Source organism: Pelodiscus sinensis, chromosome 7 (assembly GCF_052426305.1).
Source record: "Pelodiscus sinensis isolate ZL-2025 chromosome 7, ASM5242630v1, whole genome shotgun sequence".
NCBI classification, from domain to species: Eukaryota; Metazoa; Chordata; order Testudines; family Trionychidae; genus Pelodiscus; species Pelodiscus sinensis.
Window position 1 is genome coordinate 47,972,231 of NC_143058.1, and position 26,980 is coordinate 47,999,210.

The 26,980-nt window shown below is 44.2% G+C and overlaps 1 protein-coding gene and 1 pseudogene across 2 annotated transcripts; one reads left to right on the forward strand and one right to left on the reverse strand.

The window, feature by feature from the left end:
- Window positions 1-2,854: 2,854 nt before the first annotated feature.
- Window positions 2,855-5,727, forward strand: LOC149524071 (uncharacterized; annotated as a pseudogene).
- Window positions 5,728-9,257: 3,530 nt separating this feature from the next.
- LOC106731249 (cytochrome c, testis-specific) lies at window positions 9,258-25,860 on the reverse strand. 2 transcript variants are annotated; one of them, XM_006119450.5, is made up of 4 exons: window positions 25,755-25,860; window positions 24,118-24,169; window positions 13,165-13,339; window positions 9,258-10,431 (listed from the first exon to the last, which is right to left on the reverse strand). In XM_006119450.5, exons 3-4 carry the CDS (start codon window positions 13,331-13,333, stop codon window positions 10,283-10,285), a joined length of 318 nt encoding a protein of 105 aa, XP_006119512.1. In that variant the 5' UTR covers window positions 13,334-13,339; window positions 24,118-24,169; window positions 25,755-25,860; the 3' UTR covers window positions 9,258-10,282. The 2 variants fall into 2 exon arrangements, with proteins under 2 accessions (XP_006119512.1, XP_075789830.1); XM_075933715.2 differs by lacking the exon at window positions 25,755-25,860 and adding an exon at window positions 25,605-25,709.
- Window positions 25,861-26,980: the final 1,120 nt, after the last annotated feature.

Genomic DNA, 26,980 nt, shown 5'->3' on the forward strand with positions numbered 1-26,980 from the left:
CACTGTTAAGGCTTCAAATTGTTATTTGATTTCATGATTGTTCCACTTCAGAAAAAGGCATTTTGTAACAAAACATAAATCCTCTTTGAAAACACCATGTAAGCCATTACACACTATTTAAATCAAAGGAGCTCTGTTTGGCTCAGGGAACCTATCTGCACACATTACCGTGTAGGACTGGGACCTAATGTATTAGGGCCCAATGTTACACAATGAACACTCTTAATTCCCTGTGACTTCAGTAAAACTTGAAGGCACTTTATTTATAACAAGAGCCCAATCCAATTTCCATCTAAGATAATGGAAAGACTTCCATTTCAATGAGAGTTTGATCAGGCCCTGAGGAAGTAAAAGTGATGGTTGAAACATTGAATGATAAACCTCCTAAATCTTATTAATTTCTTATTAATTAAATGCACTTACCTCTAACCAGTTGAATGATACTTGGGGAATATTTTTTTCTCTTTAACTTGTTTATGTTCAGAAACACACACTTTAAATTAAATTAAAGATGTAATATTCTCCACACCTGACCCTTTGACTTCACTGCACTCATTCTCAAATATAAAAAAGAACTCTGTCATCCCTTTTCCTCCATCTGTTAGCCTGACAAAAGCTACCTGATCATGTTTTTTCACTTCAGCTGATCAAACACCTGGATCATCATTAACACTGACTAATCATATCATAGTTGTATTAAATTTTAAAGTAGTGTATTGTGAATGCTAACAATGACCTGAAAACACTAGCAATAATCTGAAAGGGAACATCTGTCACTTGTCTAATCACGTGTACCTTAGCCTCTTTGGGGGAGGGGGATCTTTATTCTTGCCAGTATTAAATAAATTAGGATTCCTTTAGCTTTAATAATATGTATTGGTCACAAACCTGCCAGGTATAAGAAGATAAACTGCATTAACTGGGAATCACATTGGTTAATCAAAAGAGAAGCCAGATTCCCAATTCTGTTCTTAGACAAAACCCTCAACAAAACCAGAGAATGAAACTTTTGTCACTGAAGATAATCAGAACTCAACTGAAGTCAATGAAGTTGCAACTGTGTAAATTTGATGGACATAAGGGAAGAACAGAGATAAAGATTCCACCCCTAGGCTCCCTTCCCCGTTTAGTATATGTTTGTTAGTTTAAGCACATAGAGAAGAAGTGTATTAGTTATAAAATTAGTCTGACTACAATGAGTAGAAGCCAACCATAAGAAATAGAATATAAAATAAATAGATTGCTCAATTAAAGGAATGTGCCCTGACTATTTTTCTCCATTTTTTGCCACAAACAAATACATCTATTGAAATAATTGAGCTCTCTCAAGGAAAAGAGGCAAGAAAGATTGAATTGTTCCAACACCTCACCCTTTAGAAAATACCATGCCACACCAGTGGTCTCCTCACCTCCTGCAAGGAAAGCACTTGGAGCTGTCCAGAGATTCCATATACTCAGAGAGAATTAATGACGGGCCACACCCTGGCACTAACAAACTCCAGTATCTTTAAAATCTGATATTATAGACACTTAAGACTACCGAGGGAATCTCCTAGCCAGAAAAAAAGAGTAGGAAACCTGAAGGGATGTGTGCTTCTTTGCTTTAAAAAGTAAGTAAGCAAGTACGTGTGTGTGTGCGTGTGTGCGCGTGCACAGGTTGAACTCTAAAATGAGTAAACTCGGAGGCTTTGTCTACATTGGCACGATCTGGCGCCAAAACGGCCGCTTTTGCGCAAAAACATGCTGCCTGTCTACACTGGCGGGGAGTTCTTGTGCAAGAACACTGATGTTTTAATGTGTGAAATCAGTGCTTCTTGCGCAAGAACTATGATGCTCCCGCTCAGGAATAAGCCCTCTTGCGCAACTGTTCTTGCGCAAGAGGCCAGTGTAGACAGGCAACATGAATTTCTTGCACAAGAAAGCCCAATGGTTAAAATGACCATCGGAGCCTTCTTACGCAAGAAAGCATCTACACTGGCACGGATGCTCTTGCACAAAAGCACATCTCTTGCGCAAGGCACATGCCAGTGTAGACGCTCTCTTGTGCAAATACTTTAACGCAAGAACTCTTGCGTTAAAGAGTATTTGCACAAGATCATGCCAATGTAGACGTAGCAAGGGTGTAATCCTGGCTCTGCCCAGGTCAATGGGACATGGGAGTTTTGCCATCATCAGAGAGGCCTGGATTTCACTCTCAACATTCAAAGTGAGTAATCTGAAGTTGAGAAAGGGGAGATGCAAAAATCTGTGTCAGTGAGCAGGAACACATCCAAAGGCCAAAATATATGCTGCTTGGAAATATTTTATCTTTAGATTGGTTTAGCAGTTGCCAGGATGGAAAGATTAACTCAGCCACTGATACAGAATAAGCATAATAAAAATTTGCACTTTTATAGCATCTTTCATCAGAGGATTTCAAAGTACTCTACAAAGTGAATCAATCCATAAAACCACTCTGTAATGTGAAGTATAGAAATATAACAGTACTCATTTTATAGCTAGTTATCCTGTCCTTGCCAGCTATTCTGGATTTTGTTGGTCTATTCTAGTTTTATTTTGCAAGCAATGCCGATGGGGGATTAATGGTTCCCAAAATCAGCTTCAGGAGCCCACAAATCTTCATCACAGCACAACATTGTATTATGACACTGATGCAATTTCACATTATGCTACTGTGGTGATCTGTTAATGTTAGAATGCAAGGTGTCTGTTCCAACTGAAGAAAAAACCCTCCAAGGTGGATAAACTATGATTCAGTATGGTTAAGTGGCTTGCCCTAGCAACTGACAGAGGTGCCACCTGGAAATCCTGACCTCTCACTACCTATCATTTTGATTGAGAGCTCAGAATTCTACCTAGGATTAGGCTTACACCTATTAATTTTTTAAACCTTTATTTCTAGGTTCACTCCCTCCTCCGAGGACACTTGGTCTATTTTTAGGGCAGCAGTAATAGGAGCAACATGGCCCTTCTGGAATGTCACAATGCTCCAGAAGCCAGGAAGCTTCACCCAAGTCCCCGGAAACCAAGGGCCATAGCAGGCAGGTAGCTGGGCCTTGAGTCCCAAGGACTGGCCGGCATGAAAGTTCCTGTGTTCAAACTCATAAGTCCTAAGGCTAGTCCGGGGCCTACCTGGTAAGCGTCTGGGATGTTGACTGTCTCCCCATGCTCTGCCACATAGCCGATGATGCCCTTGCCCCAGGGCACCTGCACCTCATTGGAGTTCTCGGTGCTGCAGCAGGGCAGGAGCGGGGTGCCTGCATGCACATCGAAGAACTTGGACACCAGGCTCTTCTTGCCAGCTGCAGCTCCCTCCACCAGGAAGAGCGAGCTCCGGTCAGCCTCCACCATGAGGCAGACAAAGATGAGGATCTTGTAGCTGAGGCTGGTGAGGTCCAGGTCGTTGGAGATGTCCTTGACCAGCTCCAAGAAGAACTGGCGCTCGTTGTGCTCCCTGAGGTAGCGCTTGTAGTCCAGGGCGGTGGGCTGGTACTGGGGCAGGCTGACCCGGGACTCCAGCAGGGCGCTGAGGATGTGAGCCGTGGTCGGGGGTAAGGAGCTGGCCTTCCTCAGCAGGGCCCTTCTCCGCATGCTGCTGAGCGGCTCCTGGGCTCGGGCGTGCACGTGCTCGTCGTAGGTCAGGTTGACGTGGATGCCCTTGGACCTGGCGAAGCTCTGCCTCAGCTCCTTCTGCGAGGCCCTTCGCTGCAGCCCGCCCGCCGCGCTGGCCTCCCCGGGGCTACTGCTGGCCCAGCTGCTGGCGGAGCCCAGGCTGGGGCTGCCGCTGCTTCGACGCGCGTCAGGGCCGCCAGCGGCGCTGCCGGGGCTGGCGCTGGGAGGCGCTGCGGCGGGCGAGTTCCTCCTCTTCAGCCACTTCTCCACTAGCTCCGGGTGCCGGTCCAGGAAACTTTCCACCGCAGCGAAGTCCAGGCTGGCAGCCGGAGCAGCCGACATGGTCCCCGGGCTCCAGCGCCGCCTCCTCCCAACACCGGCTGCGCTCCCAGCTTGGGGCCGCTGCCAAAACGGCTTCCGACTAGTTGTCTCCCCGATAATCCATGGCTAACAGGGGCCCCGGGTTTCCTCGTGGGTGGGGAGGAGACGCTGCCTAGAAGCGAGGGCACAGCGTTTGTCCGACTTTCCGCTCTCGCTCCTTGTCCAGGCTGGTTCGCCGCCTCCAATTGTATCTCAGCAGTCGCCGCCGCCGCCTCCTCCACCTGGCCCCTGCTCTCCCCGGTTCTTCTTGTCCACCCCTACCCGCTCGGTTCCGGGCCAGGCCCTCCGACTCCTGCTCCCGCCACTTCCTCAAGGACAGGTGCTGCCGCGGCTTCCTCCGCCCGGGGATGCACTGAATTGAAAGCGCTTTTGCAAACCCTTCTGCGAACTGCTGCTGCAAGCGGCTGCTCCTGCGTAACCCAGCCAGCAGACCACTGAGGGAGGGAGCGAGAAAGGAGGGAAGAACGCGGGGGGGGGGGGGGGGAGGAAGAGCAAGTGGCTATAGCAGGGACAGAGTCAGCAGCATCCTATTTTTCTGGAGGCAGTAGCATGGATACTCGCTCGAGTGACTGAGATTGGATTATGTGTTGTGCCCCTCATGCCCTCCCTAATGAATCACGAACATCAGTACTTTGGGGACCTACACGCAAGGGAGCATTGTCAGTAGTTCAAAGAAAGGAGAGTTTCAGTCCTTTCATTAAAACTGCAGACTGTGTGCGGAAGGAGGAATTTGTGGGCATGTTTGTGTGCGAGAAAGATGTGTGGGTGTGAATGTTTGTGCGTGGGAATACAGATAGGTATAAATATGTATAAGTCTTGCTTTTCTAGTCACATAAATGGTTACGATTTTATTTATATTCGTTTAAAATCAATGCGCGTGTATTATTTCCCTTCTGTGTTTCACTTGATTGTGCCTGAAAATTATACTCGCACGCGCGGCTTAATGAAACGAACTGTCCACGCCCCGAGTGCATTGTGCAGTTGATGGTATTTTTCTTATTGGCTTTCTGCAAACAGAGCCAGCGACTGTAGAATGGGAGGACGTGAGTGCATCTGTCGGGAGCGCTTTGCCATGGTCATTTCTCCCCGAGGGAGACCCAAGGAGGCGCACGTGGTCGTCTTTCCATAGGAATGTGAGGTTCCTCTGAGGCGGCTGAGCATATAGGAGCAGCAAATAACACATGCGACTCGTTGTGCCTCCTGCAGCATGTTCAGCTGCGAGACAGAAAGCCCAGCATCCACGGAGACAGACGGACGGGGGTTATTTTTACGGACACGTGGGGAAGCACATTTTCCTTGCTAAATCGATGCCTGTGCACAAGTGATTGAAAACATAGTCATGTATCCTAACACGTGAATACAGCTTTCATCCGCTAACCCGGGCCTGATTGAAGGCGTTTTCAAAAATTCATGAATGAGATGTTTCACTTGAAAAACACTCAGTCAAATCCTTAATCAAATGAAAGAGAAAGCGACTTCAAACGCTGTCAGAAAACTAATCCTCACTGAGCATTCCCCTCCGGACTTAAATTGTGAGGGTAAGATGCACGCCAATTATGAAGACACGTGCAAATGGGGGAGGAGGGAGCAGGAGAGATTTCTGTGCTGTAACAGTTGATTTATCCTCCTCCCTCTTTTGCTGCAGACATCAGGGAGGTTAAAGCAGGCTCTCCAGAATATGCAGGTGCTGAAACTGTCAGAGAAAATCTATCATCTGTCCTGAGAAAGCATTGAAACAAAGGAATTAGATTATCTATCTCTGAGCCGGTATCTGTCCTCGATTATCCTTCATTTAGCGCACACACTGAGTGAAATCAGTTTAGCAGCGTCGTTTATTGTTCGGGGGTATTGCGCTCAGTGAAGTTTCATTCTGCCTGCCTTGATTCTGTAAGATGCCTGCGTTTCATTGAGAAAGCACGCGTCGTGAGCTACAGAAACTTGTCAATCGAGAGCAAAGAGAGTGGGAGGGGATCTTCTGTGCGCAGGCGCGAAATAGAGCAGTGGGAGTAAAATACACGTCTCCGAGCTGCTGTTTCCCCGCATGACTCTAAGCGTCTGGCTGGGTCTCACTGCAAGGGGTGCGACAGGGTTAGTGTTGCTGGTCAGGATTAGCTGCTGTAGTCCTGGCACCCTCAGTGCTCAGACCATCTTCTGAAGCCATTGTCCTCACGCTACCCTTACTGCTCCTTGGTGAAGAGGGGGCGGAACTCTGGGTCGAACTGGAGGTGGGCTGGGCAGGTTTTGTTGAGGCCAAACTGTTTCCAGAGGAAGGTAAAAAAGGTGAAGAGAGGGGCAGATGACATTGGAGACAGACGCAAGGGGGAGATGAACTGCTGGATAATGGCAGGGGAGAGGAAACTCAGGAAGAGGGAAAAAGAAGTTGGAAATGGAATGAGCCATCTGGAGTGGTTGCCAAAGTAGGGTGTGTGGGTGGCAGAGGGGCTTGTGTTCTTTCAAGATAGTCCATGTTAGCACAGCATTCTCTCCCCATGGTTGTCCTGTTAAGGGCACAGTGCAGCCTGTGACAGACTTGACAATGCCCTGGGGGATTCTCAGCAAACCTTGTGGAACTAAATTAAATCTTATTGAATTAGGTTTGGTACCTTTTGGGGGCCACTGCATTAAAATACAGTTGTGTGTGTATGCATGTGTATGTGCAGAAGCTTTGTGTGTAATGCCTCCAGGAGGAGGGGGTTGCTAATGTAATTCCTCTGGCTATCAGCCCTTTGAAGCCACCTCTGAGGAGAGGCACACATATACTAGTTCAAACTGGATTCTGCAGAGTCCTACAGACAAAGAAAGGATTTTTGAATAAATAGCTTGGTTTTAAACAGGCTCAGGGCTTTCTTCCTGATTGGACTACTGAGAGCAGAGGGGAAAGTAAGCGGGTGCATCCTGGTGTACAGCTCCAGCATGAACTGGCTGGGCTGGCAAAAGTCAGCAGGGAACTATTTAAAGAGCTGGCAGGGACCCAGTTGCACTAGGACCATACCAGTAAGGAATTTTAAGTTACTTTCATCACTGGCTGAGAAGAAATACAGGTCCAGTTGCCCTGAATTGTGACATACACCAATGCCTGGAGCCCAGACCCTTGTAACCTGAATACCTTTTGAGGCTCTGAACTCCAGGAGACTTGGTTCAGTATAATAATATTTTACTTACACACATACACCATCCCAAAAGTTCAAAGATTTCCATGTCAGTTTTCATAGGAATAACATAGCTTTATAGCATTTCACAAATTTGTCTTCTCTTTTGATTGCCTGAATTGAGTCATCTTAATTGCCCCCCACCCAGCTGATCACGTACCAGTGTTTTGTAGAATAGCACTTTTTTGTAATTGTCTATTTTTATTTCTACAGTTTGAATTTCCCCTACATACCACAAGTTTACTCTTTCTTCATTTTCCTTTGATCCTCCAGTGAGGTACTATTTTGCCCTCTTTTTTTATATATACTGTATATATGTCATCACTTGTATGCAGAATTTCTTAAATATTCACTGAAGATGCTGCTCTGTCTTACATGAAATCCCTCTGAAAGGCATACTTCTATTGTATTTTTACTGAAGCTAGATATGAATTATTCACAAAAATGAAAAAAAAATCATGTGTAATGCACCAAAAAATTCTAATTTGATACATTTCAGTTTGGTTTTCATTCTGACAAGTTTACTTTTTGGTCTGCCAAAATGAATAGATTTTTTTAACATCAAATATTTATTTGATGTGGTCTCAGAAAGCCATTTATATTGCTGTATGACAATATTTAATACCATGTGTATATACTGAATGCAGGAGTTGTTAGCTCCAGTAAGCCCTGTTCAAAACAACACCTGGTGGAAATGTAAGCCATGCTCTCTCTGTTCTCCCCTACTCTCCAGCTGAGAGAGGAGCTCAAGGTATGTTCACAGACATTGATGAATTGAAACAAAGTTAATCATTTAATTTGTTTGTTGCTTGAAAATTATTAATTATAAATCATTTGTTAAAATTTAGCCTTCACTCATGTGTTACTGCCCATTGAACATCAACAGTAATGCGTGTGTATGTGGTCTAAGAGGTTTTCTGCAAGTTGACCTGTAATGGGCAATTTCACTTCATATACTTATCCCTTTTATTGCTTATTTTACAGTATTGGTTTTTGCTTCAGTATTACATAAAAAGTCTATTTAATTTGCTATCAAGTTTTTTTTTCTCCAGTGAGTGGTATTTTGGTATGATTTTTTATACAGTTCAACATTGCATTATTGATGCCATTTCAGGATATGTACCTGACAAATGACAAATTCATTACAAATAATTAAGTGCCTTACTCTTTTGTTTTCTATACACAATAGTGTAGGGAAACATTCACTTACATTACTGTTTTTGTGGTGCACTGTAAATGGGTATATTGTTTAATATACTCCTTAACTGTAACTTACTAATTTACCTGTCATGGCAGTGTTGTACATGGAACTGAACATTAATCAATAAGGCACATAAGTACCCTAAACATCTTACCTCATTTGCTTTGTGTACATCAACAAAGGGGCAGCACCGTGAGAGCCTGAGATCATGTGGAGTTTCCAACTGACCCTGGCTCCAGGCAGCACTGCCCCTTGGAAATTCCTACACCGCCGTGTTTCAAAGGGGCAGCGGCAGTGCTGCAGGAGCCTGAGATCAGCTGGAGTTCCCAGCTGATCCCGGGCTCTGCGTTGGGCTGCCCCTTTGAAACGCCATGGCAGCGTTTCCAAGAGGCAGCACTGCGGGAGCCCAGGATCAGCTGAAGTCCCCAGCTGACCCCGGCTCCCTGCAGCGCTGCCCCTTGGAAATGCTGCCACTGCTGCACAGCTGACTACAGGCACTGTCCCTTTGAAATGCTCTGGCGGCATTTCAAAGGGGCAGCGCTGCCCGGAGCCTGAGATCAGCCAGGGGCTCCTACTGCACTGCCCCTTTGAAGCACCCTGGCGGCGTTTCAAAGCAACAGTGCTGTAGAAATGCCTGCAATTAACGCGTAAAAAAATTAATGCATTAATTGTGCTCTGCATTAATCACAGGTGTTAACGCGCATTAATTGACAGTCCTACTATTAACAGTAGCGCTTTCATTTTTAAATGTCCTCAATCCCCATTCCAACCTCATTTTCAAGGTTTACCATTTGAAAGATGAGTTATAACTCTAGAGACTGAAATTCTTTTCTTCCATAGTATAAATACGGTACAGCATAAATGAATCCGTCAGAACCTAAGCTCAAAGTGCCTTAATAAAGTGAGAAAGGTAGTTCAGTTTTGATGCATGTTTAATCCTTGAACTTGCTAAACTATTCGGGTAAGATATCAGCTCAGCTGATAGTCTTATCTTCTCAAACCCAGACTAAACCATTACAATTTATAAATACCAAAACATTTGTGAGTATGAACTAAAGGTGAAAGTATTCCTGCTTTTAGTATCATCATTTGAGCTATTCCAGACATTGTTTGTTTCTTTATGGTAAGGGGGATGAACATCTTAATATATTTGACTCATGAGGTGAATACATGTAGTGAAAAAAACTCTATAACTGTAATGAAAAGAGACTGCTGAACAGTTATGTCTTTTTAACACATAAAGAACTAATTCAAGGAGTAACCTAAAACTTTGAAAGTATCCAAAGATCAAACTGTAGCTGTTCCAATTCCTCCGGTTTCACTTTTATACTAACATCTTGAAACAAAGCTGATTGGCTTCCTAAAAATATCTTATAAGTGTTTTTCCCCATTTCCAGTCCAGTTCCATTAACAGTCCAGTTCCATTGTCTGTTATTCCCTGCTCTTTTAAGTTGGGGCTGAATTCTGCAAAATGCTGAGCCACTGCTGATTTCATTGAGAGTTCTGCCTAAGTAAAATCTTCAAGAAAGAAGCATTAGGGTTCAGTGCTACAACCACTTATACATGTAAATAACTGTACTAAATTGAATAGTCACATCAATTTCAATGTAGTTATATGTATGTGTAATTCCAGATACATATTAATATCTGCAGGACCAGACCCTTCAGTTGGAAGCTCTTGGAAAGAAGAACAATATTTTTCTTTTGAAATGGCTATCCAGGGTCACTTTTACCATCATAGAATAGTAGTTTATAGTGCTCATCCTTATTTTGTTTTGGCAATGGACTTAGCAAAAATCAAATAAAGACTGATTTTTTCAGATGCTAAGGCCAGTACCTAATAAACAAATATTAACAGACTACTGAAACATGAATACCGATAAAAGAGATATTCAAATTTTGAAACATTTCCTGACAACACGGTAGTTGTAAAAACACTTCACGAAGAGGTTGCTTTTTTCAAGTATGCAATAACATCTGCTCTCTCATTCTTCTTTTTAATGCCAGCAAAAATCATTTTAGTTCCAGGAATGTATTTCTTAGGGTTCTCCAAATACTCCATCAGTGTATTTTCATTCCAAACAACACCTGAAAAGTTTAGACAATAATGAATTGCTTAAATTGTATTAATGTCCTACCACTTGTTTCTACATATAGCTACATATGTCAAGCATATTCTAAGTATCAAAATCTAGGGTATGAAGGTCTGAAAGTAAACTACTTAATTTATGTTCTAAATTCCAAAGGAGGGAAAAAAGAATGAGAATGAATGATCCATTAAATCCAGCATTTTTTATTGCATGAACACATTTCATATTTCACATACAACTGGTACTATGTTTAGTTTTGACTCATTTTAATATTCCAATTTATACCAACCATCTTGGAAAAATTAATGTTTAAAACAAGTTTAGTTAAACTGAACACTTTTGAATAACGTTTGCTACTTTAATCTATACAAATATCTTCATATTCAAGTGCAGTAGAGACCATGTTTTCCTGTAATGTATTCAGATTCAATTTATCAGTGTAATTTTTAGTTAGGGTTGAGCAAATTCTCTTTTCAATCTTGAGATTATCCATTTACTGGCAAAACTGTTCACAGAAATTGTTAATTACACACAGTGGTTATGAATTTTGCCAGCTCTTTAAAGCACTTCTCTCTGTCAAGTCAGCAGCACCTCCACCTTCTCCAGATAATACATTAAAAGTTAGCTTTGATATTACCTATTTGACCTAGATATTGGGTGAGCACAGGGAAAGCTCCTTCTAATTCTGTTAAAAATATAGTTGACCATCTGCATACTGTCACTAGCTCACGCTATATTTCCCCAATTAGTGGTTCATAAATGTTGAACATGCTAGGGGCAATAGAAAACTTTCCAAAAGAAACAGCAGTATCACTACTATTCTCTGGAATTTCTCTAATAGGGACAGGTGTATAACGTCACCCGTCCCTTTAAAGGCTAGGAGGCCTGGGACAGCCAGCCTTTTTCAGTCAGTTATCCTGTGCCATAATTATCTTCAGTTTAACCAGAAGAGGCAGATTAATTGGAATCAGATGGCAGCCCAAAACTAGACCTCATAAGGGCTAAGTAAACTTCTGGAGGAGGACCTACATGGAGTAAGCTGGAGTCTTATGGAAGACTCTGAGACCATGAAAGGACTCCAAGGAAGGTATCAGAGGGACTGGGAAATGAGCATAGAGGTGGGCTGATTAGAAGCCTAAGCTGGTTGGAAGTACCTGTTGTTGGTATGGACTCTTGTTTTGGACTTTTGTTACCTTAGTGAGGTCTGAAGTAGTTGAGATGGTAAGTTGTAGACTTGGGTCGTGATCTTGGGCAGGAGGAGGTTGTGACCTAGGGCAGGTGATTAGGGTGCAGGATCTGGATGCAGGAGCTTTTGGGTTATGTGGGGTGTGAGGGGCACAGGGGTGGGGAGAAGGAGGAGCCAAAGTGCCAGAGGCAAGTTCTGGCTGGGAGACTTACCTGGGCGACTCCCAGCCAGGAACATAGCAAATTGCTCAAACATGCTCCCTGTCTTCCACACCCCCGCACCAGCTGCCGGGGCCATGTGCGTATGTGAATAGCTGCAAGTGACAGGGGGAGGGGTACTTTGAGCAATGCCCCCAACCCCAGCTAAGCCTCTTTCACAGCCTCTCCTGGGCTCCCAGCTGTTCAAAGGGCCCTGCAGCTGGCTTTTCTGAATGGCATGCAGGGATGGGGCACCCTACTAACCTGCAGGCCAGAGCCAATGGAGTGGTGAGCTGGATCCAACCCATGGGCCATATTTTACCTAGCCTTGTTGTAGACTGAAGCAAGCTCAAAGATACAATCAACAGAGATGTTGGAAGTGAACCCCTGTAGCTCCAAAGTTTATTGGCAGGGAATGGAACTAGTTGCAAGATTAAATCATTTTAGTGTCAGCTTCCATCTTTGTGGCAAACAGTACTGAAGACTATTGAAAAACTAGTAATAGCAGCACCCCGTGTGTCTGATTTCTGTGTTCAGGAGATAAATTGCCTAAGATGGTTTATGTGTTATGCCCTAATCTAAAGTACAGTTAAGTATCTGTTGATGGCTTATTTGCAGTAATCACTTGCACTATTAGCTCACATAACCACTTTCTGACCAACATTAATAGTGAAATACATGATTTCTTTGTGGGAATGGATCTTTCTATAAATGAAATTGCAGTATAAGATTGAATTCCACACACATTCTCTTCAGTTGCCTGGGATCCCAGTAAAGTTGAAGAGTCAAAGAATTCAAAAAAATGTTAAATATCTTAAACTAAGAATCATATTTGCAATTAATAGTTGGAGCCAAATAAATCTAACATGAATTCAATTGTAGTTTATTATGTAAAAATACTTGTAAACACCTTGTTACTTTCAGGATCATCTGCATTAAAACAGTGCATAGAGACACAACATCAGCATATAATATTAGAGCTATAATTAGTCAAGTGCCACTAAGTAAAGAGACTGTCAAATGCAATGCCAGTAAAGAACAGTGACCAACTGAAGCAATATCATACTAAATGGCCAGCATCATTCCAAGAAATAGGCATTAAAATTTTCCCTCTGACAATGCAAAATTCTGGGAAGGCAGTGAATAGCCAGGTACCAAAAATCTAAGATGTGCTGGAAGAGATTTCTAAAATGTCAGTTAAAAAACATTTTGCTTCTGCAGATGCTGCCATTCAACAGCTATAAGGGTAGTTCTGTACGGATTTTTGAGATGGCAATCATTGAATTAATTTTGCTTCTTTATGCTTCCAGTCCTGCACCTTACCCCATGTCACCCTTTTGTTTTTTACCTTTGTTCTTGTTTGAATCCGAGTAAGAGAATCCTGCAGCTTGTCCTGTTTTACGACCAAGCAGACCCCAAAGATTAGGGCCAGTTTTGTGCGGACCCCCTTTTTCAACTGTGTGGCACTGAGAGCATTTCTGAACAAAGAGCTTTTTGCCTTTTTCAGCATCACCCATTTTGGCCTATGACAAAGCAAAAGAGAAAAATGAAATTGTACATTTTTTAAAAGATTACTTTGTGTTACCTTTGCCATCGCTGCCCCATTTTTACTTCTGTCTGGGAAAGTAAAAGAGAAAAAATAGGTTCTCAGAAAGTGTGAGGAAGATTAGTTTTTCAAAGTCCTCTGCCACTTGCCCATTCTGTGAGCAGAGGTGGGGTGGGTTTTTTGTTCTTAAATAAACTTTAATATAGCCAAATAAAAACATTACAGTTGAGACTGAGTACTGCCTCTCTTAGCAACATAATGCTATTTCTACACTGCATGCTTATTTCAAAATAACTCACCTTATTTCAAAATAACAGAGTGCACGTCTACACAGTGAGCCCATTATTTTAAAATAATTTTGAAATAACGGGCTTCTTACTCCAACTCATGGTAACCTTCATTTCACAAAAAGTAAAGGAAGTTGAAGGAAGTGTTCTTCCTTTGACTTCCTGCTGTGTAGACCGCACTAAAAGCCGAGTTAAGGTACTTTGACTTCAACAACACGTTTAACATAGATGAAGTTGTGTATTTAATTCAACTTTAGCCCTTAGTGTAGATGTACCCTTACAGATTCAACACAACACTTGCAGCATAGAAGTGATGGGTCAAGGTGGCTCTAAGACATCTCTTAGTGCCCTCCTAAACCCTGGCTGCTCTAGGGACTGGAGAGCCCCCAGAAAAATTTAATCAACCTAGGGTTTGTGTAAAAGTTTTACCCAAAATATCTGCAATACTGTGTGGACCACTGCTGATCCAGCCCTTCCAACTCCACCCTGCCTCCTCAAGAATCTTTCCCCCTAGCTGAAACCTCTTTATACCAATACTAGAATGTTTACCTGGAGCAGCTTGGGTCCTTAACTAGTTGACTACCAGATAAGAGAGGGTTACTCACCTTGTGCAGTAACTGAGGTTCTTCAAGATGTTTGTTCCTGTGGATGCTCCACCTTAGGAACCATCTCAAAGAACCTCAGTTACTGCACAAGGTAAGTAACCCTGTCTTCTTCGAGGAGTGTCCCTGTGAATGCTCCACTTTAGGTGTCTTGGGCACTGCTGCGCACCTAGTCAGAGATTTTTGGTAGCCGTGCTCTCTGGTGTGCTGCGCACGTGAAGCTAATGGCACTTGCGGTGCCTCTACCACACATGCGCAACAACAGTCCCTTCAGTTCCTTCTCTTCCCCAGAGGGAGACTCTAGCAGACCAAAGTGGGAGGGGGGGAGAGGAAGGAAGGGTGGTGGAGCATCCACAGAGACAACCATCTCGAAGAACCTCAGTTACTGCACAAGGTGAGTAACCCTCTCTTCTTCTTCTTCGAGGAGTGTCCCTCTGAATGCTCCACTTTAGATGACTATGAGCCGTACCGTGAAGAAGGTGGGTGGTTCAATTAGGCAGTATTTTGTACTGTATGGAGGACAGTATGACCAAAATGAGTACCCCTAGAGGGGTGACTGTCCAGGGACTGATGCCTTGTGAATGTGTGGGTGGAGGACCATGTAGCCACCCTACAAATGTTCATGAAGGGGATGCCATGCATGTAGGCCATGGTAGTCGAGGTAGTGGGCCTAGTTGAGTGGGCCTTGATTTGGAAAGGGGGCGACTGTCCTTTGGTAGTGTAAGCTAGAGAAATGCACTCCACTGTCCACCGAGATATCCTCTGAGTGGAGACTGGCATGCCGAGCGATCTCTCTGTGGTGGAGAAGAACAGTCTATGAAATTGTTTAGTTCTGTCCAAGTGGAAGGAAATTGCATATCTTGCATTAAGCGTGTGTAATGCAGCCTCCCTGGTACTGGTGTGAGGTTTTGGGAAAAACACAGGTAAATTTATAGGCTCATTACAGTGGAAGTGTGAGGAAACTTTTGGGAGGAACTTCGGGTGGGGATGGAGAACTACTTTGTCTTTATGAAATGTGGTGAGTGAAGGGTCTGACATGAAAGCGCAGATCTCACTGACTCTCCTGGCTGACGTGAGCAGGGCAACTTTCATGGAGAGATAGAGCATGGAACATGTTGTCAGAGGTTCGAATGGTTTCATAGTGAAAGCCTGGAAAACCAGGTTCAGGTCCCAGGCCAGTGTGGGGGGGCCTGTGAGGCGGGTAAGTATTCTGTATGCCTCTCAAAAATCTTTTGATCGTAGGGTGAGCAAAAACTAATTTATTGTTAATAGGTTGGTGAAGAGCTGATATGGCAGCGAGATGAACCTTAAGAGAACTGAGCAATAGCCCTGAGTCTTTCAGCTCTAGTATATATTGCAGAATAAGGTTGAGAGGAACTGTGGCTGGTTTCAAGTTTCTGTGTTCCGTCCATGTCGCGACCCTGTGCCATTTGTAAAGGTAGGATTTTCTGGTTGATGGTCTGCAACTGTTGCGTAAGATTTGTTTTATTTTTTCTGAGCATGTTGTCTCTAGCGATGTTAGCAATTGAGGAACCAAGCATGAAGATGGAGTGACTGGAGGATGGGATGGTGCAGGGTCCCCTTCTCCTGGGTTAGGAAATGAGGAAGAAATGGAAGACACCATGGTTGTTTCATGGACATCTGAGTAAGGTAAGTGTACCAAGTCTGTCTCACCCAGTCTGGGGCAATAAGGATCACCGTGGGTAATTCCTGTCTTATTTTGTTGACCACTCAATGTATGAAGGGGATGGGTGGATAAGCATATGAGAGCGTTGCGTTCCATCATATTGCAAACTTGTCCTCCAGGGAGTGCTTGCCAGTGCCAGAACGTAAACAGTAACATGGATGCTTCTTGCTGACATTGGTTACAAACAGGTCCACGTCAGGAAACCCACAGCGTGTGAAGAGTTGATGTATGATCGATGGATCTATTTCCCATTCGTGGTCAGATCTGAAGTTCCTGTGGAGGCTGTTAGCCATTAGATTGTCTTTGCCCGGGAGATAGGGGGTCTCTACGTATATGTTGTGTGCTATGCACCATGTCCAAAGGTGGGCAGCTTCTCTGCATAATAGGAAAGATCTGGCGCCCCTTTGTCTGTTGATGTAAAAAGTCGTTGCTTGATTGTCCGTGAAAATCTGAACCATACAATTCTGTATTTGTTGTAGGAAGGTGTTGACATGCGTAGAATATTGCTCTGAGCTCCAGAACATTTATGTGTAGGCTGGATTCCTGGCTCAACCATTGGCGTTGGGTAGTGAGGCGGGATAGATGAGCTCCCCACTGAAGGAGATGCATCCGTTGTAACTGTAATGGATGGAGTACGTTTGCAAAAAGGGACATCAGCGCACACATTTCTTTGGTCTGTCCACCAGTGGAGGGGACGCTTGACCCTGGTTGGGACGGACACCTGTTTGGTGTCTGAGTTGTACCGTGGATTGTATACTGTCCGGAGCCAATGTTGCATTGATCACATGTGCAACCTGGCATGCAACACCACTGAGGTGGCTGCAGCCGTGTGACCCAATAGTTGTAAACAAGTTCTCACCGTCATGTTTGGAGTGTTCTGTAATATCATTTAGAGGTCCTTGATAGCGTGCAATCTGTTGAGGGGTAAGGACGCTATGGCCCTCACACAGTTACAGTGGGCTCCGATGAATTCCATAATTTGTGATGGCTGGAGTTTGCATCTAGTGAGGTTTATCTGTAATCCTAGAGTGTGAAAAAGGGTTCTGGTGAGGGAGACTGCCTTCTGTGTATCCGAGTTTGTAGTTGCTCTTATGAGGCAGCACTCGAGATATGGGAATATGAAGACTCCTTGCCTACGTAGTTGAGCAGCAACGATTGCTAGTACCTTTGAGAACACCGTTGGTTTCTGCAGCTCTGAAGTTAAAATATAGTGGAGCTGGGCACACAGCAGCCCAGCTCCTACTACATTTAAAATGCAGAGCTGCAGCAGGAGCAGCAAGTGCCCCTCTCCCATTGACTAATAAAGTAGTCGATGGAAATTCCATCAACTACTTGATTAGCTGATTAACTGCAATTTTACACCCCTATCTTTAACTCAATTAATTTTTGTTTTTCTTCATTTAAATCATTGCTTTGGTGTGGGGCTGAGGGGTTCAGTATACAAGCTGCCCTGCGGAGAGAGGACTATACCAGCCCCCTGTCCCCACAGCAGTTTGGGGCCTGGTGAAAAGTGCCTCTCCATGGCTGCTGCAGTTCCAGTGGACACAGTTTGGGGAGGAATGTATGTCCCTCATCTGGGACAGGTCCAGATTCATCTGCTCCCTGTTCTCCGGAGCCAGATTGAAGAAGGGAGTAAACTGTGCACTTTCCTCTAGTTCCCTGTGGAAGAGGAACAGTAAAAAATGTTCCCATATAAATGGGGGAGGGAGCTGCAGCCTCCTGCCCTATCTAAAGGGCAAATGAGGGATGGAAGGCTTGGGGTTGGAGCAATCAAAAATTGGATCGTCGAGTAGTGACTTGACTAGACGCTTCCTGCCCCCTTACTGACTTGGCTAGTCGAGTAGTGACTATCGGAAAGAGGCAGCAAAGGGGGGAGCGGGAGCTGGCTTAAAAGCTGACTCCCCCCTGCACTATCCCTGGGGCGGGGAGCTAGGGCACAGCAGGGAAACGGTGTGAGCAGGGGCTCTTGTACATTTCAAAGGCTGAAGCACTGCAGTGGAAACACGTGGCCAATGGGGACTGCTTCAGGGACTCTGTTGAGGCTGGAAGGCACGACAACGTAGTGTGATGTGATGATGTCACTCTGTAGCACTGCAGGAAGAACGTTCTTTAATATATAGAGATAACACCCAACAATCATTCATTTTCTGATATAGTTTAAAATGAATCTGAAAAATTTTCAAAATAAATCACCGTTTAAAAATGTATAGTGTGTACCTTTTAAAAATGAAACCTACATCTATCTTTGAGTTGTGAAGAATATGTATTAAGGTTATGATTAAGGATGTTAAAATGCTGTTATCAGGCTAATCATATAGTCAATACAATTTGTAGACTAATTTGCAGAATGGTAGCAAGGTAGCTCCAGGAGCTGGCTTGAGCTGGGACTCTTTCTACATTTAAAATTCAGAGGCACAGTAATCAGCACAAGCCAGGACTGGTTGGTCCCAGCCTGCGCTGAGTCGAAGCAGCCTCTGTTTGCGGTGGACAAGGCTGGCCATGGACAGGGGCTGCTTGGCAGCAGCCTCCCCATCCCTTCGTTGCCTCTGATAGAGGCAGCAGGGGGAGACCAAGCAGCACTCCGGAGATGGTGCTGGGGGGAACTGGCTTTAAGCTGCTACCCCCAGCACCGGTTCCTCTTGCCCCCCCCCTTTGCTGCCTCTCATATAAGCAGCAACGGGGGGGGGTCACCACAGGGAGCACAGGGCCAGCGGGGACTGAAGCAGTCCCCGCTGGCCATGTGTTTTCACTGCAGCGCTTCTGCCTTTGAAATGTACAAGAGCCCCTGCTTCAGTCCCTGCTCGCACCATTTTCCTGCTGCACCCCAGACCCCTCTCCCCCAGAGATAGTGATGGGGGAGCTGTCTTTTAAGCCAGCTCCCGCTCCCCCCTTTGCTGCCTCTTTCCGATAGTCACTACTCGACTAGTCAAGTCACTAATCCAATAAGCTTATACAGCCGGTCCCCGAGTTATGGACCAAACACTTGGCCGTATCTCAAAGTGTTCGTAACTTGGATCCCATTGAGTTAAATGGCGACCGCACTGTTTGTAAGCGCAAATCGCGTTCGTAACTCGGGGACCGCATTTACAACCACTTTGGTCGTAAGTGCGGATGGTCGTAAGTGGAGGTGGTTTTAAGTCGGAGACCAGTTGTACTTATCAGATAGTCAACTAGTTGCTTACATCTCTAATTATGACAACCAAGAATGCACTTTTCTGTAGAAAACTATGATTAAATCAAGTCTTCCTAACTAGTGATTTCAAGCATGAGTTAAATCAATTTAATTTAAATCAAATCCACCCTGCTACACAGGAAATATATTTAATAATGGGCTCCACAGTCAAGCAGAGACAGGTATAACATGATCCAATGGCTGGAAGTTGGAGCGAGACAAATTCAGACTGGAAGTAGAGAGAGGAAGGGGAGAGATTCTTATCCAACTGCAAGTGCCTCATACTGCCAACATATGAGAACTGGGAGAGTTCCAACTTATTTCACACTGGAAAACAGGCCACTGAGTGGCAATCTGATGTACATAATTTCCCTATAGAATGTTTGTTGGGCCTCCCTTAAAAATGTCAGTCCAAATCTCGAACCTGTATAGTACCCAAAAGACTTCATGAGGTTTCCCTCCATGAAATTTTCTTTGACATTTGTAAGGCAGAAATGTCAAAATGAAGATCTATTTGAATGTAAATGCAAAGGTCTGATGTATATCACCCTGTAAAATATGTAAACAGTGCAAAGGGACTGTATAATATATTTGTCAATATGAACTTTTATCATAAATGTCTGTATGTTTAGAATATGCCAAGATTTGCCATACTTCAAGATGGAGTCTGGAACTCCATCTTGGATTTAGAAGCTTCTGATATCATCCATATCAGCCATAGGTTCTGTCACGTCCGCAGGTGACTGTTGAGATTTAAAACATCATTCACCTGCCAGTTGACATTTGCATAATCCATGAATATTCAATAGCATTCCTACCAGCCAATAACTTTGAATCATGTGTAAAGTGCATCCTTGTAATATCCAATCAGTTTGAACTACCAAGGTGATGAATATGCATGAGATCAAGCTATAAAGGTTCTGATCGAATGATGGTTCGTTCTGGTCGTCGGGCTTAACCCGGGATCAGGGTGTCGCTTGTCCATCGGGTCTTAGGAATAGGCTTAGATTGGTGCGAAAGAGAGCGAAAGAGGTTGTGTATAGTTTCTAAATGGTACTCTAGTTACCTTTTCCTTTAGGGATCTGATGGAAGGTCAGTTCTCCTACTTAGGTTATTTAGTTAGTTAGGTAGTATTAGATAGGTAGATCTCGTCATCATGTCTGTACGTCAGGTCGCGTCGGTCAACGCATGTCGGCCATCATCGAGTCCGTACGTCGGGCGCGTCGAGATTAGTGTAGGGTTTTATTTTTAGGATAGCAATAAGGATAGGTAGGGCACAGAGTTGTCCATCGTCTGTTCCAGTTGCTACCGAAGCACAAGAAGGGAAGCCAACGAGCAGAGATTCAGCACAAGGCGAATCGTCGGTCGTCGAACCCAACTCCAGCGACGAGGGATCACCTGGCTGTTCCTCGCCCGAGGCTCTAAATCAGCCAGAGGCTAGTAGGTCGCCAGCTCCAACCGTCCATTGTCGAAAGACTCTGTCGTAGGTATAGGGACCTTAAGGGACTTCCCCTTCTGGTCTATTTGTAGTGTAAACGGGGACTGCCCCCGATGTTAAATGGAGGTATTGCTTGTACATTTAACTTTGCATAATATAGTCTTGAGGTTATCAGTTTAAAACCCAGACTCAAGTTTTCATTTCAACGCGCCACAAACACTCTAACCAGTGATTAGATACGGAAAAGAGGGTCCCATCCTGAAATACCATCCCCAAGCAGACTGGTTGGGATATTAAATTATCTCTCTGTGAAATGTCCTTAAACACCCTTGACATTTCCTTATTCTGTTCAACATACAGGTAACACATTTTACATTGAGGGAGGAAGGGCAGCTTTTACAACTACACTAGTTTGTGTGCAGATCTCCCAAACTGCTTAGGATGCATTATTCTGTATAGCCTGGAATGGGGAGCTAGCCTAACAGCTTTCTACCCCTAAAGTGGATCCACAATCATCTAAGGGCTCTCCGGTGTATCCAAAGGTAAGATACGGTAGAAAATCCTGATAAATAGGAGAAAACCCATGTGCAGAAAAGTCCAAAGTTATTTGTGGATAATCAAGGCACAATCTGTCCCTTTACTTTGGTCTTTACTTACCAACCTTCCTTTTCCCATCCATAACAGGAGTGTTCCCAGTTTGAAACACAAACATGACCAAATAAATTAAGAAACACAATGAAGTTTGAACATTCAAGAGATGCTATTTAGAGTTAAGTTTTGAACTTTTTTCAAAAGCACTAACACTGGCCTAGCCCTGCTCCCACTTGAAGTTATCAGTTTTTGACACTGATAACAGGGGAAGCAGAGTTAGGCTATAGTCAGTGCTTCTGAAAACCTCAAAGTGATTATGTAGAGATGGGCCTTATTCAAAGCATCTGTTCCTTACTTTTAAGTCATACTCCTTTTACTTTATTAATAAAAGGAAACTTACTATAATATGCATTTCAAAGCTACTGTAATTACAAATAAGCAATTTCCTCATATCAGGAAAACTGTCAGATAAATTTCAACTGTGGAAATTTATGATTTATGTGCTGATTTATATACAAGCTTTAAAAACAAACTTCTTTTTTGTGCTCTGTTTTCTCACACACTAAGGCTACTTCTAGACTGCAGAGTTAAATCAGAAAAAGATAGGCAATTTGCAGTACGCAAATTGTGTATCTTTTTCCAATGTTCTTTCAAAAGAGGCTTTCATGAAATTTGGCGCATCTACATGGTGCCAAATTTCGGAAAAACCTGCTGTTTCGACACATACCTTCTGTGTCATAGAACGAGGTTTACAGGAATGGTGAAAGAGCGCGTCCTCTTTTCCATAATTATCCCGGAAAAGCGCTGCAGTCTAGACATAGCCATAGTCTACAGAGTTGGTGTTTAGAAAAAATAACTTATTGGAATGTGAACTGAACAAATCTGAAATTGGACTAATTTTGAAAGAATACAGAACCAGACACAGGATGGGAGTGATTTTAAATCAAAACCATTTAAATTACTGATTTTAATTATGACTTTAATTCGCCAAACAGGAAACAGTGATTAATTTATTATTTGTACTTCTGTTATTTTCAAGAGAAGTTGATTCTCATTGATTGGGAATAAAGAATATTGATTTGCAATCAAATATAGCCTTTATACTAAATTTGGTGGGGGTTTTGTTTTGCTAAGCAGAAAAATGCACTACAAATACACACATAGCAATTGTATAACTTATAAGGATTCAGATTCTTAATTTTTACATTGTTAGAATTTTTTTACTTTCTTCTATAAAGACCTGTTTGGATGGAAATGCAAATTCTGTTAAATAGTCACAAATGACAATTTTCTTATTAAATACAACTATCTTAACTGTCTTGGATACAAATATATCTTGCACTTAAAATTGATTTATTAAACAAAGAAAATCTCTCTCATTAGCGAACTTCAGTGATTGTACAAAATTTTTAGACCTAAAAGATGTCATCTTCCCACATAGTGATTATTCACAGGGCAGGTCTACACTTTGAGGACAAGTCGATTTAAGCTATGCAATTTGAGTTAAGTTAGTAAGTCAACGTAGCTTAGCTCTACTTGTCACAGTGTCCACACCATGCTGGATCAACAAAAACTTTCCTGTTGACTCCCCTTACTCTTCTTGTTCTGACAAAGTACTGGAGTGGAAGGGACAGTGATTGGTGATCATTTATTGTGTCTAAACGAGACATGATAAATCGCCCCCTGCTGGATTGATCACTACACTGTTGAACAGGCCCATAGATTAGGGATGTTAAAACAGTTAACTCATCTGGTTAGCTACTTAACTTAGGGCCTGCCACCTGGGCTGCCATAGCTATGAGATCCCACCACCTGCCTGCTATCCCCTGTGCAGTCAGGGCTGTTTTGACCTGGTACGACTGGCCACCGCCAGTGCTGACAGGAAAAAGCCAGTTAACTGGTAAGTATACTGGCAAGCGTCTTGTTTATTATCCCTACCATTGGATTGGAAGAGGAAAACCAAATATTCCAGCTTCCCCCACCCCAACTCTCATTTGATTTCTTAAATCTGAATTAACTAGTCATTGACCTGAACTACTTAAATGAAGAAGATATTGTCTCTGCATCTGCAGAAGAAGCCATTGCTGTTAAAACCTGGTTTAGCACTTTAAGATCTGATTCCAGATGCTTAGCTGATGTCTTCCACCAGTTGTTTGACTTTCTTTAAAATTTGGCAGCACATATATATTTTAGGGATGTAAAATCACATTTAATTAGTTAACCAGTTAAATATAGTGTTTAAAGGGGAAACAAGTGGGGTGCACCTACACGCTGCGGACAGGGTACTCCAGCTGTCTGGAACAGCCCGTGTCCTGCATGCCTGGGCCAGCGGGACCTGAGGGACTGTAGCAACCCCCTGCCCACAGTGGGTGGGAAGCTGCTCCAGTTCCCACCAGTTACCTGGAGCCAGTAAGCCTCACTCATTAAGGGTGAGGCTTACTGGTTAACCATTCACATCCCAATATCTACTACTTAATATTTTTAATAGACTGTAGCAAGTCTAGACCTTAACACAGGCTATCGATTTCAAATGTAATTGTATTCACATTTATTTTTCTAAAACAAACTGTAACTTAAAACCCAACTTTTAAACAAAAAGTCCATTTTAAAATTGACTTAACCACTCTAACCACACAATATGTTTATACTCATTCTTCTGACTCCATTCCATTTTAACCCAGCACAATTTAAGTCTCATGGTGCCTGCAATGGAAAGCAGTAACTCACATGTGATGTGCCAGTGTTTCAAAGGAATATGCAAGTGACACATGGCAGGGAGAGGAAAGGTACCTCAAGTATTGCTCAAATATTCTAGAAGGTAATGGATCTCTTTTGTGGGTCATTAATCCCTACCATAATTCTCCTACTTAGTATTTTTTTATATTTTAAAAAGATTTGAATAATCATCACTACTGGAAATAATTCAAGAAATTTGATAGAACTGTGAACTGCAACAGCAGGTCATTGGCAGACTTTACCTTCAGTCCAGAAACTGATTACGTGAGTCCAACAGATAAGGTTACATCCCAGCTGAAAGCAGAATAAGAAACGTTATCTTAATGGGTCCCAAAACTGTACGTAAAGAAGAATAAAATATCAAGTCAGTCTTAAATACCATCTTAGTTTAAATGAAGCTGATACTTGGGATAGTAAAAATCATGTAATATGGTAACCATGTAACCGCTAAAATCTTAATGGTTACACAAGCTTTATACTGCAGAGTCTTCAACGAAGCCTGCCCAGGAGTCAGACTGCCAGTTCTTACCTATCTGGCTCCTGAGGAGAAGACTTCACTGCCCTGCTGCAGTGAGCTTCCTCCCCGGGAGCTGAGTGTAACCGATGCCATTAACCAATAAGCACCAGCTTATTGGTTAAATGGTTACAGTCCATCTCTAGCTGATACTTAGAAAGTTTAAAATTACAGAAAACAAGATGCAATTTACAATTTTTTGAAAGCACAATGAGAGGGAAAGAACATGCATATATGGACACCCAATCATATTTCTTCTAATACTTTGTAAATTATCACTATTCTATTTATAATTGTTTTATAGCTATAAAATCAGTAAAGACTTTCTGAAATTCTTAATATTTTAAAAGAGAATAAAGCTGGACTCCTTGCACTTTAGTTGATTAGCTCTTCAGAGGTAGAACTATATCATAATGAAAGGGTAAAAGTAAGATGAATTTACAAACAAGCAATGCATGTCTGATTTTTACTGTTAGGGCTGAAGAATTTATATAGAACTTTGTGATCTTTATGTTCTGCAACTGACATTCACATTAAAATATGAACAATTTATGCTGAAAACTTGTTTTTCTTTAAAAAATGATAATTTGGCTTAAACGCGGACAAGATAGAGGTGCACAACCTAAGGAAGCATGAGAAAGGTGTAAGCCTAAAGGGGGTTGGAGGATATCGGGTACTATAAGAGGGGGAAGTAGTGGTTACTGGATGGAAGTGAGTGTAATTCTGGCCGCCCGAGAGGAAGATTTTCCTGCTGGCCTGAGATGTATCAAGCTGTGCAACGGTTACAGGGGTCTTCACTTGCATGGGAGGAGCCCTGGGGCACGAGCACATGGCAGTGAAAACACTGTGCGCCAGCCAGCCCCTGAGGTAGGTAATACCCCTTTCTCCCCTCGAAAAGTCCAGCAAGGGAGAAACCCCAGGGAAGGCCGGGCCTGCACTGCCCGGCGCTCCTTGCCAACAGAGCACAGGGAGCCGCCTGCCGAAGCCCCCCCCCCGGCTTCCTGCTACACCAAGCGCGGGGGCCGCAGGGCCACTGTCAGGGCGGCCAGGCTACCCGCATCCCGGGCGGCCCTTCCCGCGGGGCCTATGGCGCGCCGCCCCTTGCGGCTCACCCCGCCCGGGTCCACGAACCGCCCCCCCCCCCCGGTACCTCCCTCCCAGAGATGAGCCCGCCCCTGGCCGCTAGTCTTGGCGGGATCACTCCCCATAACTAACCCCGCAGCCACTTCGCACTCCCTGCCCGCCCGTGCGCGTCACAACCCGTCTCATCCAATCGCGGGCCGCACAACTCCGCACTCTCCCTGCTGATTGGTGCGCCAACGGCCCGGAGGCGAGCCTGATCTTTCGATAAAGATTGGACCGTACCATCTGCCGTTAACGGCGCCGCGAAAGTTAGGAGGGTACAACTGCCTACAGGAGACGCAGCGATCCTATTGGTTCCTACTGAGCGCGAAGCAGCCTTTGTCTCCCCCTCCACTCCGCCCCTCGCGGTTCTGTCCTGTCTGCGCCGCGAGAGAGCGCGCGCGGGCCCCGCGGGAACCTGCCTAGGACACCTGAGCATCCCGCGCCGATGCTCGCACGTTCTTGCGGCGGCGCTGGCTTGTGTGCTGCTCTTGCAGCCCCTCCCCGCGTCTGGGTTCTGTGCGATGCTGCCAGCCCCCGCATCTGACAAGCTTGTTGTGCCCAGGATACTGCCCAGCCTTTAGGCACCCTCCCAGTGCCGCCCCTCACAACACACTGCTCCCCCTGCCCGGCGGTGTCAAGCACCATCTCTTCAGAACGGCTGCTCCCAACACCCTTGCTGCTTTCCACCACCATGCCCCCAAACTGCTGCCCCGCCCTCACCTGCAGTCTGCCCACCATACGGTTCTCAAAGAAGCTGTCACCACCCCCTTGTATTGTATCTTCAAATGCTGCACAAGTCCACACGGCCCAAGAAACCACCAGTTTGGGCTGCCAGGTTGCACCATACTTTAAAAAGTACTTCCCCATTCACCGTCCCCCCCCCCCCCCAACAACCAAGCTGTACTGTGCTCCCGAAAGACTCCCCATTATGCTGAAAAAACTCCACCTCATTAGGACCCTTATTAGGTACCTCATTACACATAACCAAATAAACCCCTCACTATTGCTGCTACATGTGGTAAAATACTATTTACTCTTGTCATGCAAAACCAGAGCTCCACCATACAGAATCCCCACAAACACCACCTCCAATAACCACTGCCCCTGCATCCAAAAATGTCCACCCCTAGAAGATACTTTTTCCTTTCCCCCTCCTTTTATTGTCCAAAAAGAGCCAGCATAGACACTGTTGTTTGTTTTGTCCACAGAATGCCTTCTCTGCAGTTATGCAGGCATCCCTCTCCTTCCAAAACTCTGGGTTCGGTCTGACAGCTAAGTGTGCTACTCCATTTGGGGAATAAACAAAGGAGCAAATTGTTGCACTGCTCCTGTTTTCCCTTTCACTAGGAACACAGCAGCAGGCAGACTAGTGCTGCAGGAGGAGGGGGACAAGCTGCTGTGCTGCTTTAACATTCCCCAGCATTGAGAGCTCACAGAGCTCTTCATGATGAAGCTCCCAGCAGCTG

What these genes read in the sequence shown, in the direction of transcription:
- LOC106731249 (XM_006119450.5), bottom strand. Translation starts at nt 13,333, where the DNA reads ATGGGTGATGCTGAAAAAGGCAAAAAGCTCTTTGTTCAGAAATGCTCT. An exon ending in GGATTCAAACAAGAACAAAG is followed by an intron (nt 10,432 to 13,164) that starts GTAAAAAACAAA and finishes TAAACTTTTCAG; the next exon opens with GTGTTGTTTGGAATGAAAAT.